Raw genomic sequence first — 17317 nt, 5'->3', positions numbered from 1 at the left:
TGGCCCAGAGTCTTAATTAAGTTCTGGGGTACATTTGTTTAACCCCCCAAAAAGTAGAGGGCAATGCTGAACTATTCTGATTGGTACTTTATTTCAGCCATCCTCTCTAAAAAATCTGCAGCCACCTATTGTGTTAATCTCCTAACAACTCTTTCTTTTTAACCTTAATAGTAATAAAGGATGTGTATGAACAGCCGTCGCTTTTTCATTCCCAGTCCCTGGAACTTAATTTAGACCTTGGTCCCTGCAGTGGAAACGGACTGAGTTCGTCCAAAGGTTCCCGGTCCCTGAGGAAAGTTACGGTGGAAATGTGGCTTAAGATGTTCCAAGGTTATGGTCATTTAGAGGTCAGAATGATTTGTGTACGAGTACAAACTGGCAAAATACCAGATGGCAACACCGTACCTTGTTAGTACAGACGTAATATAAACAGAAGTAGTAGTGTTTGATGAGAAAAAAGAGCCTAGTTTGGCTATTGTTATTTATCGTCATGTTGGATGAGTAGGGGGAATATAAAGTCATAGTCCTTGTGTCTGTGAAAAGACGTGCTTGCATGCTAGTGTGACAGTGTGATCCTGCAGACAGTGTAGACACCAAACACTAACACCCATTAGCTTATCTACAGTGACATTTTGATGTTGAGACATAAACTAACCTTTAGGACTCAGACCAAGTGTAAAACTGAAAGTAATATTCCAACCGCCGTGTATTTGTGTAGCTGACAATGGATTCTAATGTTAAAGGATAGCTTCAGGTTTATCTTAACATGATATTAGTATGCCCATATGTACAGTGAAAGAGCTGGCGGTCGCTGTAACCATCAGTTATGTTCTTACTGGGGGGAATTTCATACTAAAAATACTGCGACCTTGGGAAGATACCTGCTTAAGTTGACTAACTGACTAATTGAAGGCTCACATTAGCTTTGGCTGAAGTTAAGAATGCGTTGTTGCACAGAAAGATGACTGTGGAATCGCTTTAGCAATGGAGCTCATAACAGCTGGTACGGACAAGCGACACAGCTGCAGCGAGTAATAATGGTTTTGATGAACATATGGGCATCTAAGTATTGTTTTAAGACTGAGTTTTTGACAGTGGTTACATGATAACCATGGCATCAGGGAGAAGATGGTAAAATTGAAATTTCTGCATTACCTGGATATCAGTTTGGAATATTTTCCACATCCATTTTCTTCCATGATTACTACTGTCTTTATCTCTCCTGTTTCCTGGGCGACCTCACTGATTCTGCTTTTGGCTCGTGTCAGGACACACACACACACACACACACACACACCCATTCCTTTCAATCCCCATCCCCAATAGTGTTGCTGCTATGGCCAAATTGCTGTCAGGGTTCACACAAGCCAGATATAATATGGCTACATGAGCAGAGATAGTTGGTCTAAGTCAGGAACTCTTTTTCAAGCTGATTCTCTCCATTGAGAATTGAACATTTGAGTGGAAAGGAAAGAGCTCTTAAGTCACAGTGGAAAGGGGCCAGGGTAAGCGTTTGAGAAATAGAGACGAAAATATGTGAGCTATGCAGTGGGAGGCAGGGATGCTAGAGCTTTTTTACCCCTTGTGGAATTTAGATTATAAAAGCCCTGCTGGCATTTTTGTGTGCTGGCGATTTAGCCTATTTAAAAAGAGGTACATTCCTCTGTGTGTGTGTGTGTGTGTGTGTGTGTGTGCGTGCGTGCGCTGATGCATGTTTGTTTGTTTTGCTAAGCGAAATTTATCAAGCAGCCATTCATTGTAAACTCCCTTCAGATTTCAAAATGGACCCATTGTAACAATGGTAAATAGTTGTATTTCAGAAACTGCAACAAGTCTGTGTTCTGTTTTCATAGAGCGTCCGAACCCAACTGCACTTGTGTGCCCCACTTAAGCAGAACCAATTTGGAGAGAGGGTGCATTTGTGTTTTGTTGTGAGACAAGAGCCAGACACATAAACACACATACACACATACTGTCCGTCTTCTGGCTCTGCTAGTTAGGCCTTGCACGGCCCATGTCGCTATGGTGACAAGGCCCTGCTCTCCAATGAGAGAGAGGCCGCTGTGTGAAGTGGGGCAGAAACAATTTCTTAAATGTGCAAGAACCAAACTGGAACTTTAATCCTCTTAGCCAGGCCCCAGCTAACAAAGCTCATGCATGAGGACAGCAACTTAGCAGCATGCTACGCTAACTTAGCCCGACCCATAGGGTTTTGTTTGCAGCGTGCAGCACTAATGTGTCCTGTCCAATGGAGTTTTGTTTCTCAGGACTAATCTGGGACTGTATTTAAAGGAGGCCTAATTTACTGTACATGTTTCCTCAGCTCTGAAGTTGTGCAGTCAACTTCCTAATGTAAACTCACTAGTTCACAAGGACAGCTTTAGCTTGGCAATGCCATATGCCAAATGGAGTGTTTATGAAATTATTGCTGTACATTACGTCCGTCCTTTTGAATCCTATTCAAATGGCCATAAACATTATGCCCTTTGGCTAATGAAATCGGGGGAAAAAAACACTGTTTTATGTTGTTGTCGCTTTCATGTGATTCATCTGTCACACAAGTAAAGTCATTGCAGTAATTAAAACCCAAGCATATTAAGGCATCCAGATGGCCAGTGATGCTTTCCCCCCACCATGACAGAAATATTGTATTTGGAGCCTAGTCATTGTTGGAACATCAGCTAAGAGCCATTATCTCCAGAAGGATTAGGCTGCCATAGATCCAGCTAATCGTGGTGGGATAACAAACTATCTGGCATCCCAGTGGTTTCAGACACGCAGGCTTCAGGGTTTTGGTGTCTAAAATTAAATTTGCTAAATGTTTACGTTCACAGTAGGAATGAGCCATGATGTTTTTTTTTGTTTGTTCCAACTTTTAATTGTCTTTGGTTGGATATACGCCAGTAATTGCAGCTCTCTGTAGGATCATTTTGTAGAAATTCAAAGCTGTTATGCCGCTGCATAACGGGAAATCTGACAGACAACATCACAACTTTTATAATGGAGGTCCAATCATTTTCAATTTGATCTGACGGTTATTTCTTCCAGGGTGTTACTTCACAGATTCATGTAGGTGAAAACGCACATCACTGAAACACTACATGTTTATTTCTTCATCTTTCCAGGGCAGTGTCCCGGTGTCACGTGGGAGTGACCCCGCCGATCACGTTGCCGCAGTCAAGCCCAATGGCGGCCATGTTTCCTACTCTGACACATCAGCTGCTGCACACATCAATGGCAAGACACCATCCGAAGAATTTGAACACATTATTCACTCCATGGCACAGGTAGGGGCGACTGTAAAGCCAAAACAATCATCATGCTGTTTATATACTGCCTTTGAGCTCATTGTCAGTGCAATAACAGAGCATAACATTGATCCCAGTAGATTTATTGCCACGTTTTCTTTAGTCATTGTAAAACACGTAGAAAATCTGCACCTGGAATAGGTTTTTGTTAACTCAAACCAAATATCCAAAGACAGTCGAAGGCGAGAACTACAGACTGCACGCTGCGTTCTGTTCTCTTGAGGCACTTCAAATAGACTTCTAAAGGCTGCTTGTAGCTTTGATGCTTCAGTGAATCAGCACGGGGGCCAAATTCTGTTATATGTGTGTGCATGATCCAGGGGCGCTACGTGACACACGTGGAGCTAGAGAAGCCGGTGTCAGGAGGTCTCGGCTTCAGCGTGGTGGGCCTGAAGAGCGAGAACCGCGGAGAGCTCGGCATCTTCATCCAGGAAATTCAGCCGGGAAGTGTGGCTCACTGGTATGTAAGAGTCAACATGCCATCGTTCAAAGAGCTGTGAGAACACTGAGGGACCTCAAGACTGATTAAAATCTTCAGTCACAACAAAGTCTGCGTTCCAGAAAGTTTTCCAACATTTGGCCAATCGCTGAATAAGAATGAAGGAATTAGAGAAGTCTATTTCAGACACTTGAGGACTTTTACAGATTCTCTGGGGACATTAGGGAAGTTTAGGGAGTCTTACAAACTGGCCTTTTTACCAGAAATGCAAGGACATTTTTACTGCTTGTTTCAAAGCTTTCTGATGTCTTCAATACACCTCAGACCTTACTTGCAAAATAATTATTTAAATACAAACATAACTAGATTTGTACAATTATTACCTGTACATTTTTGTCAGAAATTAAATTGGCAAAATATGTCAGGAGCTGTAAGAACAAATAACAGTTTATGAGTAGTATCCTATATACTAAATGAGGAATTACTTGATCAGAGGCTCTGACCCCATTTACAGTAGAATGTCCCTCTCTCTTCTTCTCCCTATCACACTCATTGCTTTTCCCCCTTTGCAGTGATGGGAAGCTCAAAGAAGCTGACCAGATCTTAGCCATCAATGGCCAGCCCCTGGACCAGACAGTGACCCACCAGCAAGCTATAGGCATCCTGCAGAGTGCTTCAGAGAGGGTGCAGCTCACAGTGGCAAGAGGGCCGATCCCTCAGCTGGCCAGCCCTGTGGTGTCCCGCACGCCATCCGCTGCCAGTACACTGTCAGCCAACTCCAGCGCGGTATGGATACATTCTCACACTAGTCACATGAATGAGAACTTGCATTCATACGCTTACTAATTGCTCATTTTGAGAACAAGAGAGAGTAACACACATACAGTACACACACGCACAAAGACACAAATGAGCACAGAAGTGATCCAACATGGCGATACAATGTGACAGCAGACACACAGTGAACACACATACAAGATTTGCTACTGATTAAAGGTTATCTTTATATTACACTAGACAACACTGTATTGTCAGTGAAAATGCCATCATTCTGCTTTTTTGAATGTTTATGGCTGGACAAATAAAACTTTTTGTTCAGAAGTTATTTCAGCTTTACCATTTCTAATCTTTTACTACACCTAGTGGCAGCACGTGGAGACAATCGAGCTGGTCAACGATGGCACGGGTCTTGGTTTCGGTATTGTGGGAGGAAAGACCACTGGGGTCATTGTCAAAACCATCCTTCCTGGAGGCATAGCCGATCAGGTGATTGCTTCGTCTGCCTTTTTTTGGAATTGGCTTTTCAGAGGTTTTTGGCATTGCTAATAGATGTTTATTCAGTGATTATCATTTTTTATGTTTTATGACACTTTGAATGTTCTAGAGAGATTACTCTTGTCAGTATAATAAAAAAATTGTTAATTCCAAGAAAGCACAGAATTAACTACCACTCTGTCTTTTGTTTGGCATTGACAGTGTCATTATGGGTTTGCTTTCCACTGAAACTACACAGACTAAGTGAGAAAATGTACTTTTTTTACCTCAGGATGGCCACCTGCGCAGCGGGGACCACATCCTGAGAATTGGGGACACTGACCTGTATGGCATGGGCAGCGAACAGGTGGCCCAGGTCCTCAGGCAGTGTGGCAACAGGGTGAAGCTGGTAGTCACCAGGGGTCCTGTGGACGAGAATCCCTCCGTCTCTGCTATCATGCCCGTGGTGCTCCCCACTGTCGATGAACAACAGGTGAGAGGAGCTGTTTCACAGAAATGGCATACAAATTATTACAATAAGGAAATAATTTGGAGTTCATGGTTTGGAGTATAGTAAAGCAGTTTCTCTATAGCAAATTGTCAAGATGATAATTGATTGCCATAATCGAGACATCACTTATACTCTTTTATCAAAAACACATCAGACATTAAGTTCAGGTCTTTTGTCTGCAGATTTATCTTGTCTTACTCTTGACAGCCCCCGGATAAAAGGAATTAAAGAAAATAGCAGGTTGAATAACCTGTGACTCACACTTTGGAGAACATTTGAAGTGCTTTACTTTCACAAAAACAGCACTTACAAACAGCGATTTCATGGCTTTTCTCAACACTCATCCCAATTTAAGCATTAATGAATTTCAGTGACTCACTATATGAATGACGAACATCATCCTTTGGATCGCACACATTAACTGTGTTTTTCATGGCTGGCAGGTCCAGAGCGCTCATTATCTCATTCGCAAAGTGGGAAAACGTATTTGGTGAAGATGTGGTGGAATAACTTGCTTTTCCACTGTTGCGGTTAGTGGAAGTTTATTTCCGTTCTCATAAATCTTGTCACAGGACTATGAGGAGGAGGAGGCTGAAGCATTTGATGTGAGCCTTACCAAGAACACCCAGGGACTGGGGATCACTATTGCTGGCTATGTTGGAGATAAAAATTCAGGTGAGTTCCACTGAACATACATTTAAGCTGCAGTGATTCATAGTTTTCTCGCCTATGACCAATGGATCAGATGTGTAATATGAAAGGGCAGATGAACCCAGCATTATCACCAGACTTTCCAAAAACAGAGCTAAAAAAACATGGTGAGTATTAGACATCTTGCCATTTGCCCCAACAACTTTATAAGGTTATATCAGTGTCAATGTTTTAAGCTTTTTATTTACTGCCCCAAAAATGTAAAAAAAAACTTTGAAATATATTTTCTTATCTATTGGCCTATAAAATGTAGCATTAGTTAGAATATAATGGAACCACAGACAGCCTTTTATATAACCTTGTTATATTCATTGAAATGCAAATGAATATTGAATTGCCTTAGATACACAGTACTCTGCATTCTTAATTAAGTACACTGGGTTCATCACATCATTGTTTATGACTTATATAATATTGAAACACGCTTACGAACCCTGACTTTTAACATCAAACTGAAACAACTGCTTGTTTTCCTCCTTGGTTCTTATGATTCACGGCTATGTTTCTCATCTCTTTACTTTTTTTTTTTTTAACTTTGTCCGACTCTTCAGAGCCCTCTGGAATTTTTGTCAAGAGCATAACAAAAGACAGTGCCGTGGATCAAGATGGCCGTATTCATGTTGGAGACCAGATAATAGCTGTAAGTACCCCAATTAGGCTCCTTGTAGCTATTACTATTTTCTCTGTCTTCAGTGGCATGAGGTAAAATATGCAGTGAATGTTTTATATTATCTATTATAGTGATCACATTTACTCATTTAGTCAATGGAGAGAAATGATCACATGCGTAATGAATAATTCACAATTAACTGATAGTTCTTAAAATGTTTTTTTTTCTTGTGACTTTGAATATAAAAGAGTCTTGAATTTGCACACTGAGCAATTAAGTTTTTAGTTTTTATTACTGCAAGACATTAACAATGAAGTTAAACTGTGTGTAATTTCGTGCATCGTTTGATATGTGAGTTAGTGTTGCCCTGTGTCTTTTTAAGTTCTCACAAACTCTTGTGTATTGTTCTGGTGTATTGGGGTGTGTGTGCTTGTAGGTGCTTGATTGAGTTTTGTTCTTAAGCACAAATGATAATGCACACTGGGACCCAATTTAAGAGCTTAATAAAACACTTCATTGACTTCTTTAAACTTTTTACCTACCCCTAAATGATCTAAACAAATTAAGTGAATGGCTAAAATATGTTGGAATACTCTTTTGTACCTCTGTCAAACAAGAATATGGATAGAAATTCAGCTCACAATGTCCGTGCCTGCTGTTCTGGAACTTTAATCCATGGGCTCACGAATGATCGCCCTCTGCAGGTCGATGGTGTGAACATCCAGGGATACACCAATCAACAGGCAGTGGAAGTGCTCAGGCACACAGGCCAGACAGTCCACCTTAAGCTGATCCGGCGGGGGTTCAAGCCGGAAGAGATCCCCCCTGCTGTGGCCCCCAGTGTCGCCGTCCTGCCCCTTTGTACCACCATCCCCACCACGACCACAGTCATGAGGGAGCTAGAGCTGGAGAGGAAGAAGGCTGAGGAGGATGCTGAAGGTAGGAGGGACGAAGTGAGAGAAATTTAATGAGGATAGACAAAAACACATTCCTTGCTACTCATCCTCATCCTATCAAGAAAGGTGTCATTTGATGTGTAAATGTGGCTCAGACGGGAGTTTTCATGATGCAGTGACAAGTGACTCCAAATGGAAATTTCAGTCACTTTTATCAATATTTATTAAAAATACAGGAACAGAAAGCTCCAGCCACATATGAAAAACACTCACTCGAGTCATACTCAAATACAGTCCAAACTGATGTCAACATCGTGATATATTAAGAATGAGAAAGGTGGCCTTCTATTGAATATGTTGTAGGTGTCTTTGTTCTGCTAAAGAAAGATTTATTTGTTAATGACATTTTACACTGGTCATTATATTGAAAAATAAATTGAATTAATTACTTTTTGCCTGTTAAAGCGTTCCTCCTAATAATAACAATAGGATGAGTACGCCCACGTTACTGGCCATGTTCCCCTAATAAGAGAGAGAATGCACTCATTATTAATAATCACTGACAAAGGCTAAGAGGACAAAACTATTTTCTCAGACATGGAAATAAAATTAACCACTTTGTAAAACAATTTCTGTGAAGGGCTACCCTCCTCATCCATTATAATATTGCACTGACAGAATAATGCACTGGCTGAACTGAACCAACTACCACATTTCTACAGAAATAACCCAACGCTTTCCATCATGCTGTTTAGACCCTGAACTATATTCTGTAATAAGTTCGCATGTGATGCAACACAACTAAGAAATTGACTTTGAGTCACAGTTGCATCTGCATGCATGTGCTCATATCATAGATGATAAAACATACAACAGACTGACAACTAAAACTGAGAGAATATAGACAGAGGGTAAACAGAAAGATTCTTGTCTCCAGCTGTACTGACAGGACCCCCAGGCTATAGCAGTAGCAAGAAAAGCAACTTGCATAAGTTGTCAATAGTGATAGATGGAGCTTTAAAGTGATTTGATTTGGCACCACAAATTTATAGCCCAGAAACATGCAGAAAAACTAGCAGCCAGAAGTCGACAGACAGAGGAAGCCAGTATTTTCTTGGCTGCTGTGAAACCTGTTAGGAAAAAAAAACAATTACAGGAGTTTTCACTTTTGAGTATTACAGCTAATAAAGAGGAAAGAGTCTGCAGTGCATTCCCATATTATATAAGGAGCTCTCTTGGTGTAAAGAGTAGTTTGGCGAGAACGAGAATATTTAAGTTAACTTACTGGCCATTACATCATGGGTTTGATGTACAAAGTTGAAATTGGTCATTTAATGGTTGGGAGTATGGAAATAATTTAACTACTCACTTAAATTGTTGTCAAGTCAGTGTCAGGGTTGTTGAGTTCCTTTTCACATACCAGACTAGCTAGTATTAGTTTTATGTTAGCAGTTAAATAGTGCTGATGTACAGTGTAGACCATGCCTAGCTCAGGCACATGGTTAGTAATTTCATGGGCGACCAGTTCGATGCCCTGTGGAACTCCAAAGACATAAACAGTGGCATGAAGTTGTAAAAAAAAAAGTACCAGGATCATTAAACAGATATTTGAAGTCCTGGAAAGTTTATAGTCTGTCATTATGGATAACATCAGCAGGGGCATGTATATCCTTTTTGGACCAATAGGGAAATGAGATAGGTTCCTCTTTTTAAGTGAGGGTGGTTATGAAAGAGTAGTAAATTCTCAAACTATTTAAGAATAAGTAGTAGAATAAATATTTATTTGTATTTGTTGCATGTATATGTGCTTTTAGTGGAGAATAGATGACTTTTTCCAGTGGCTCTGTGCCTATACTGTCATGTGTCTGTGCCACTGTCTGCTTCTGTCCATCTCACTGTGTGCCTCATTGTGTGTTTACAGTCACCACAGATGAAAAGCTGCTCCAGACAAAGAGTGAAGGATCTGATGTCAGCCCGGCCACGGATCAGCTAACAGAAGACAAACATGGTGGGAGGCTAGGATTCTTCTTTAAGTACACCAGCAGAGATACTGGGCAGACATCTGACAGATAAGGGTTATTGTTGTCAGGACCACACTGACTGGCAAAACACACCGTGAGGACATACGGGTGCTGTTTGTAGTTTCACAGACAGTGCAGTAGTTTTAGAAATTTGAATAGGCTTCTTCAAACACAACATTAATACATTGCAAATATTTAGAAATTAAAGTTGTATGGCTGACTCTAAATGATTTATCACAAATTTGCCTTTTATGTTGTTCTGTATATTAATTCAAGTACTTTGTATTGTATTGTTTTCCAAGGGATGAAACTAACAGCCTTTGAAGAAGAAGAACTAATGAAGAAGTGGCAAGAAATTCTAGGTCCAAGTAATGAAGTTGTAGTAAGTTTCTTTTTCAAAGTTAACTCCTTTCTCTCATACATTGTTTCCTGGGCAATTGTTTTATTATGGTAAAACTGCAATCTTAAAAGGAAGAATGACCTATTAAAAAAAATAATATTCCCTTATAACAGACAGAAGGTTTCACTAACTAAGATTTATTTTGTTTCCATGACAGGTGGCTCAGGTGGAGAAATTTAGTGAGAGCAGCGGCCTGGGCATCAGTCTGGAAGCCAACAGTGGGCATCATTACATCCGCTCTGTTCTACCTGAGGGACCTGTTGGTCGCTGTGGCAAGCTGTTCAGTGGAGATGAACTGCTTGAGGTAAGTGGCCCCTTAAATGAAATAGAACATTCAATTAACAACAATTAATGCCATATGAACAGACCTTTTCATATTGTGTTTGCCATTAATACTTACAGAGATCCAACTATATACGTGTGTTTAAAAACTAGGTTGTTTATGAGGCAGTAATGAAGATGTTTTTTTGATATGCTCCATATACACATACATTTTGGCAGTAAATTATTGAAGTATGTCAATATTGAGTTTACAGGGTGTTCCACTGCCCTCAAGTGGCTAAAAAATCAAAACAATTAACACTGCTTTGAACCCTAGATACTGCACCTATTTATAGTATGCATTTTCTGTCACAGGTCAATGGTATATCCCTAATTGGTGAAACCCACAAGGAAGTAGTGAGAATTTTGAAGGAGCTTCCACTCTGTGTATACATGACATGCTGTAGGCCTGCCCCTCACCTGCAGACGGACTTAGATGCTGTCCAGCCACAGCCAGAAGCTTTGTCCACCACACCTGAATTAAAGGTACTCCATTAGCATCGCTATACTATAGCATATAACTGTAGCTTTTTTGAATTATGTAGAATATGTATTTGGAATTTTATAGAATATGTGTTTTTCTGAACTAATCACTGTGAATTATACGTTTGCTCGTTATGTTTGAAAGGGAAAAACCTAGAGAAAGTCAATGAATCTCTTCTTTCTCAAGGCTGGAAACATACAGGCTATATTACTCACAGAGCATTGCAGCGGATGATTCATACAGTACAGTCGGAAAGTCTGCATCTCCTTGTCATGCAGTAATGTATTATGAAAAATGTTTCCCCGCCCATGCATATAAGCAAGGGAATATGATTGGAGAGCAGTACTCTTTGGGTCCTCCTCCTCCTTTATAACCCATCAACCATTATTAGCTTAGCCCGGGCTGTCAATCGCTCCATTGGCTTTCCACATTGTCAACCATGATGGATTAAGACTTAGCGATAAGCAGGTGAGTCTGAAAGTTTATTAAGACCAATTCTGGTAATACCTCAGGAGCAGTAGCCAACAACATTTGCTAGAGATATGAGACATCAAAAGCAGCTTCCCTTTGGGGAAGGGGTTTTCATCTCTCTAGCTTTATCTGTGATAATGTACTAAGGCCCTAGCATCCCAAATATATTTCCCTTTTATCTACTGCCAAAAACCTGAGCCAGAAACTCAACTAGAGGGTAACAGCCTATGGGTTGGGAGTAAAAGTGAGAAAGGAATGCTATTACATAGAGATTTTGGGCCTTTCCTCTGCAGAAGCAAATAGACCTGAGCAGCGTACTGGTTGCTGAAGACACAGAGGTGAACGCAGCAGCAGCGACACAGGATAATGTGACATGTGAGGAGGCAATAGGATCTCCTTTGGCGATGTGGGAGTTGGCGGTCCAGAATATCGAGCTTGAAAAGGGAGAAGGGGGATTGGGATTCAGCATTCTGGACTACCAGGTTTGAAATAGGCTTCATAAAAATGTGTTATTGTTATTATTTTACATGTGTATTTGTACTATTATTTCTATCTTAAACTTATAGGGCAGTAAGTTATGTTTTCATCCACATTTAATAGTATTTCCACAGAAAAAAGGACATACTGTGTAATGCTAACCAAATACATAACATTTCATTCCATAGAAGTTTAAGCCTATGATAGTTTACCTGTTGACATCCTCTCTGAACTAAACTGTACCGGCTCCTCCACAGGACCCGCTGGACCCAGCCAAGACGGTGATTGTGATTCGCTCTCTGGTTCCCAACGGTGTGGCTGAGCAGGATGGCAGACTGTTGCCAGGAGATCGACTCATGTACGTTAACACCACCAACCTGGAGAACGCCAGCCTGGAGGATGCTGTCCAGGCCCTGAAGGGGGCCAAGCTCGGCAAAGTCCAGATAGGAGTCGCCAAACCACTACCTGTAAGCATTATAATTAGTACTCTTTACTTTTTCTTTGCTTTTTCTGAAAATATGTAGAAAAATATAGAATATGGCGTGTTTTGTGGGGTCAGGGTATACATACCTGTTGGGGTTTTTAGGACTTTCATACATACAGTATTGGCCTGAAAATTTGGTCAGCATGTCAGGGATTTGGAACTGCATGTATGTGAGTGTGTGTGAGTCAGGTGTCTTTATAACATGCGACTTAGTATCCAGTCCTGAGGGTTCAGCTTACGAGGGCTTGAATTTTTCATGCGGGAAAAGGAGTGGAGGTAGGCTGCGTGGTTTAGCATTCCATCCAATGTTCTTTCAGAAGAGTTGACCAGCCTAAAATGCTCTGTGCCCTTTGTTTCATATGATTATATTATTGAATTTTCCAAGACCACAGACCCTCTTGTACATTTAAACACATTGGGGCACCTGTCAAAATATCAGGTCTGTCCAACGGCGTGTTCATCGCTCTAGGCTCCTATACTCTTTGTACAGGATGTTTCTCTCTGCAAAACTGCTTGCATTCTTTCGGCTTTAGAGCTGCATTTCTCTCGTATTGAATCTGCTGTTGGATTACACAGTGAGACCTCTGGGCTGCCAAGGTTAGCTGGATTACAGGGCTGTAGGAAGCCTCTGTGGAGTTATCCAACTCTCCTGCAGGACGTGGAATGCACTTATTTTGGGGTATTTTGCTGTATTGCCTCTCAAAATTGAGTCTGACAAGTGTAATCCTCCAATATGCCTTCTTGCTTTTTTTTATACCTGTCCGGGCTGCATGCTACACAAAATCAATACCTCTTGAACTCTTACTAAAGAATACATGTGAAATGTTCAAGAGCATTGTGGTGGTGAAATCATTCAAAGAGTGTTATGAATGAACTTCTCTGCTTGAACAAGATCAATATTTAACTTTATACTTAATGTATAAAAAATCTTAACAAACCTAACATCTTTTCCCATTCCATACTAATTTATTTGCACTTGATTTGGTCACAAAAAAACAAACTATAAAAATCAAATTACATAAAGCTGGAGACACTGAAAGAATTTCTCCACTTTCCTAGGGAATATGTGGATATTCCCAGTCTCCACACCCATATGGTGAGCAGGAAATTACTCCATCATCCACCATCCATTCATTTGACTTCAACAATATTTTGGTTGAAGAAGGAGAGGAAGAAGGACTGACTGAGGGCATCGTTTACCGAGCAGAGCCTGCATTGGTCAGTTAGCTTTTGGGAAAAAACTGAAAAAATAAACCAGAACATCATAAAAACTGGAAAACAAATTGTACTTTACATGTGATATTTGTCTATGTTCCTAAGTTTTTCCAAGAGAGATTTGTTTGTAATCAACAGTTATGTATAAGCAGTATTCTGACAAATATATGCAATTACTTAAGGGACAAATTAATTTTGTATCAGCAGTGTTTTGTAGTTTAGGGATGTAGAAATTGCAGCTCTGTGATTGGATAGTTCTATTGCTCAATAATAAAGGCCAATTTTGTATCCCAGTTTGTTACATTACTTCCATTCATTGTCACAGATTGACACCAGCGAAGCAGACCTGTCTGATGAAAAGGTGTTAGATCACACTTACACTGGGATAGAGGACGACACTTTCCAGGCGTCCATGATTGCTCTTCATGGTAGCACCTGCAGCTCAGACCTGGATTACCTACACTCCTCCACGCCCAAGGTAAGGGACTGTTTGCTTTAAACAGCAGCAACCAAATAGCGAAAGCACGAGTTGGAATGACACCCTCATTTCATTAAATGTTACTGCCCTTTGTCACAACGAGCTGTACAGCATGTAGTCATTATTCTTTGTTTTTGGTTATCGAGTGCCAAAATGTCACGAGAAATGTTTGTTTTTTCTTTGCCGAGGCACTAACAACATTACTGACTTTGTTGTTATGTGAGGATCGTAGCTGCTGCTGCTGCTGTTGTTGCTCTGGGTGCCTCAAGAACAGCAAATCCCCAAATGGATAATAAATTATAAGGAAAATAAGGAAAAGAGCAAGGGGCAAACAAACTGTTTTCCGAAGGGTATCTGTGTGCTCCCAGTTTCCCAAAGGTCGCAGCTGACCTTATTTGTAGGGTCTTCCTAAGAAATGTATGCTGCAATAGGGCGGCCTAGAGGGACAGGAATGGGTCAGGACAACTTGGGGGCATTTTATACTAGTGAGGGATTTCACAAAACAGATTTCGAATGTTTGTATGAGGTCAGACAGCTTCGTCTTCTTGTGGTGATGAACACTTTTCCCCCTAAAGCTCTAGAGAGAGGCAACAAGTCGGTTGATAAATCTCAGCTCCACTTCAGTGCCAGTAAATGGTGGAGCAGCTTTTTAGACTTGCTTGACAGTATTTAAGGTGATATTTTTTGAGGAATATTAATGCTTTTTTAAATTTCTAGTCCATGGCTGTTTATGGAAAAACAATATAAAGGTCAGCTGAGTGTTAGGTCCACAAAGTCAGCCTTCCAAGTCGCTGTCAACAAAGCAGTGAGGGCTCTTTTTCTAATGATTGCGTTGATGGATGACAGTTGTGCTACTTGTTTTTCTGATGCCTAGCTTTAAAGAGAATTGTTCATGTGCACATGCACTGGTTGTACTGCTCAACACCATAGACACATACTGGAAATATTTTTTCCACTCAAAGGAAGACTGTGTCTTTAAAATAATATCCCCGATTAGATGAATTAAACAGAACAAACATTATTTACTGGTATGAAACATTTTCTCTCAAGTTTCTCTTTCATGGCATCTTGAGCTTTATGTGAGTACACCTGGAGCGTGACAGTGAAAGTTTGACATTTGAATTGTTTTTATGATAAGGATTTAATGTCATGTGTGATTAATTTTTAGAGACGCTAAAGGAGTGTTTTAGGAAAACTGTCTGATTCTGCCCCAAGATATTTGTAAAAATGCCTTTTATTTGTTAGCCATATAAATTACTTGTTACATATTTTTAATGGTGTTATTTTACTATAGACATACCATATGCCATAGATATTATATTTTAATGCAGTGAAACATACAAAAATCTACTTTCCTGTTAATGTATTTTTTTATTTTCACAATTGTAGTATAGGTTCTTGTCATACTTCAGAATACATATACTTGTAGATGTCAGAGCCCAGTTCAACCCATATTTATTTCACTACATTATTAAAATTAATCCTCCTATTACTTGTTTTACTCCTTATATCTGCTTCCAGAGCCCCACTTGTATCACGTATTTGCATATTTTCGCTTTCTTCTAAGGATTTATACTTCTGTTCTGTGTCCCAAAGGGAAGTGCTTGCTGAGATTCATCACTCCTCAGTCGGGTTCTAATAAAGTCTTAAATGCTGTTATAATAAAAGTATATTTCGAGCATGGCAAGCTCAAGATCACCAGTAATTCCTGCTGTCCTCTATTGGCCACTGATGGCTTTTCTATGGCTCATTACAAGGAGGGCAGGATGGCGACTGAGGAAGATGAATCTCCCCCTGTTGGGCAATTGTCTAACTAACAGAGTGGAACATTCATTCAGCTGCTATGCTTTGTTTTACCCCAGCTGACAGCTCGCCTGGACTTGTTGGACGAGCATCCCCGCTTCGCAACAACGTCCGGCCTCGCAGACAACACTCTGTCGTTCTCTCCGGAGAAGGCTGCCTCTTTCACTCCTCCGAGTTTGAGAGGTCATATACCAGATTTGAATGCCTTACTGAGCAGTTCTGATCAGTACCCGGCACAGCGCTCGACCAATGAGGAACCAGTGGAGTGCTCAAACTCATACAGCACGTTTGCTGAAAAAGGGGCCAGATCTAACGTCCTGGAAGAACCTATGGAGTCTCTCCACTATGAGAAGGAACCACCTGTGTCTTTTGGAGATATGGGAGACATAAAGATTTTGATGAAGGTATAATAAGCTGTCTAATTATAAACCACAGATTTCAAGTATTTAACATAATATGTAAGTTTTCAGTTTAATTTATGTATGAGGATTACTGATTGACACAGAAAACATCACAGATTCTCTATTTCAAGGTGCATTATAACAACTTCCTTGATCTTCCTTTAAATAGAGTTTCTTAAGGTTGCATCTAACCTTCTTTGTCATCAAACTCTTTTTTTAAATCTTACATAACAAAGTTCCAAGCTTATTTGTTTTGAACTCCTTCCCGCAGCCCATTTGCCATACTTGCCCTTTCTCTAGAGAAAACCTGCTTTTGTTTGGAACCCGGCCTTGTATTTTCATTTACTTTCATGAATAACAGTATTGAATTATCACCCTCAAGGACGCGGAGGTTGGTGTGACAGAGTCAGCAGAAGACGGTGACAAGGAAGCGTTGACCTCGGGGAGCAATTTTGAAAGGACGATCACAGTTGTCAAGGGCAACTCCAGCCTTGGTTTGTGTTAATTTTCCTCACATTCTTTTATTTGTTGTTTATTTTTTTTCTCCTCAGCCTTCACAAGTGTAAATGAGTGTGCAGGACTGAAAGGCGCATTGGCCTTTACTTTTGTGTCATGATTTATGAATGCCAGATATGAAGCAAAATGATAGAAAAGATTTTTGGCAGTTTTCCAGTCTGAAAGGGTAATTTCATTGCTATACAGGGTATTTGCATTTCAAAAACCTGCCATGGGAGTGCCGCTGACTCAGAGAATACTAAGTTTTAACTTCTAAAACAAATAGGTGTTATGGAGGCACTGTTTATAATCCTCAGTTCCTCATTGAAGACGCTACCTCATTTTGCTTTTTAGCTCTCTTTGAAGGTTTCTATTTCCTGCTTGATTCCAAAATTCTACGCAATACGTTTGGGTTTTTCACTCCTAAATAGAACATACTGATGTTATTTTTATGATCTTTGCAAAAAAAAACCTGTACACTGAGCCATAAGAGAGTTTGAAAGTTTTAGATATATTATGTTTAAATATATTATGCCAC

At 40.2% G+C, this 17317-nt stretch overlaps 1 protein-coding gene across 7 annotated transcripts in view; it reads left to right on the top strand.

Annotated features, from left to right (window-relative positions):
- The window catches only part of LOC118338177 (multiple PDZ domain protein), a 44106-nt gene that overhangs the window by 4594 nt on the left and 22195 nt on the right, over window positions 1-17317 (top strand). For 6 of the 7 annotated variants that reach the window (XM_035675432.1, XM_035675429.1, XM_035675431.1 and 3 more), the window contains exons 4-21: window positions 3126-3287; window positions 3629-3768; window positions 4320-4533; window positions 4891-5013; window positions 5294-5494; window positions 6085-6187; window positions 6775-6863; window positions 7538-7772; window positions 9651-9737; window positions 10053-10132; window positions 10308-10454; window positions 10787-10957; window positions 11720-11908; window positions 12161-12370; window positions 13447-13605; window positions 13928-14080; window positions 15943-16287; window positions 16667-16778. In XM_035675432.1, coding sequence (XP_035531325.1) covers window positions 3126-3287; window positions 3629-3768; window positions 4320-4533; window positions 4891-5013; window positions 5294-5494; window positions 6085-6187; window positions 6775-6863; window positions 7538-7772; window positions 9651-9737; window positions 10053-10132; window positions 10308-10454; window positions 10787-10957; window positions 11720-11908; window positions 12161-12370; window positions 13447-13605; window positions 13928-14080; window positions 15943-16287; window positions 16667-16778 — 2920 coding nt within the window. The remainder of the gene's footprint in view (window positions 1-3125; window positions 3288-3628; window positions 3769-4319; window positions 4534-4890; window positions 5014-5293; window positions 5495-6084; window positions 6188-6774; window positions 6864-7537; window positions 7773-9650; window positions 9738-10052; window positions 10133-10307; window positions 10455-10786; window positions 10958-11719; window positions 11909-12160; window positions 12371-13446; window positions 13606-13927; window positions 14081-15942; window positions 16288-16666; window positions 16779-17317) is intronic. The other variant, XM_035675434.1, reaches the window with a different exon arrangement.

The sequence above is a fragment of the Morone saxatilis genome, unplaced genomic scaffold, assembly GCF_004916995.1.
Source record: "Morone saxatilis isolate NCDOM2014 unplaced genomic scaffold, NCSU_SB_2.0 Contig4, whole genome shotgun sequence".
NCBI lineage: Eukaryota > Metazoa > Chordata > Actinopteri > Moronidae > Morone > Morone saxatilis.
The sequence above is the reverse complement of the archived record's forward strand: the minus strand, read 5'-3'. Positions and strand labels throughout refer to the sequence as shown.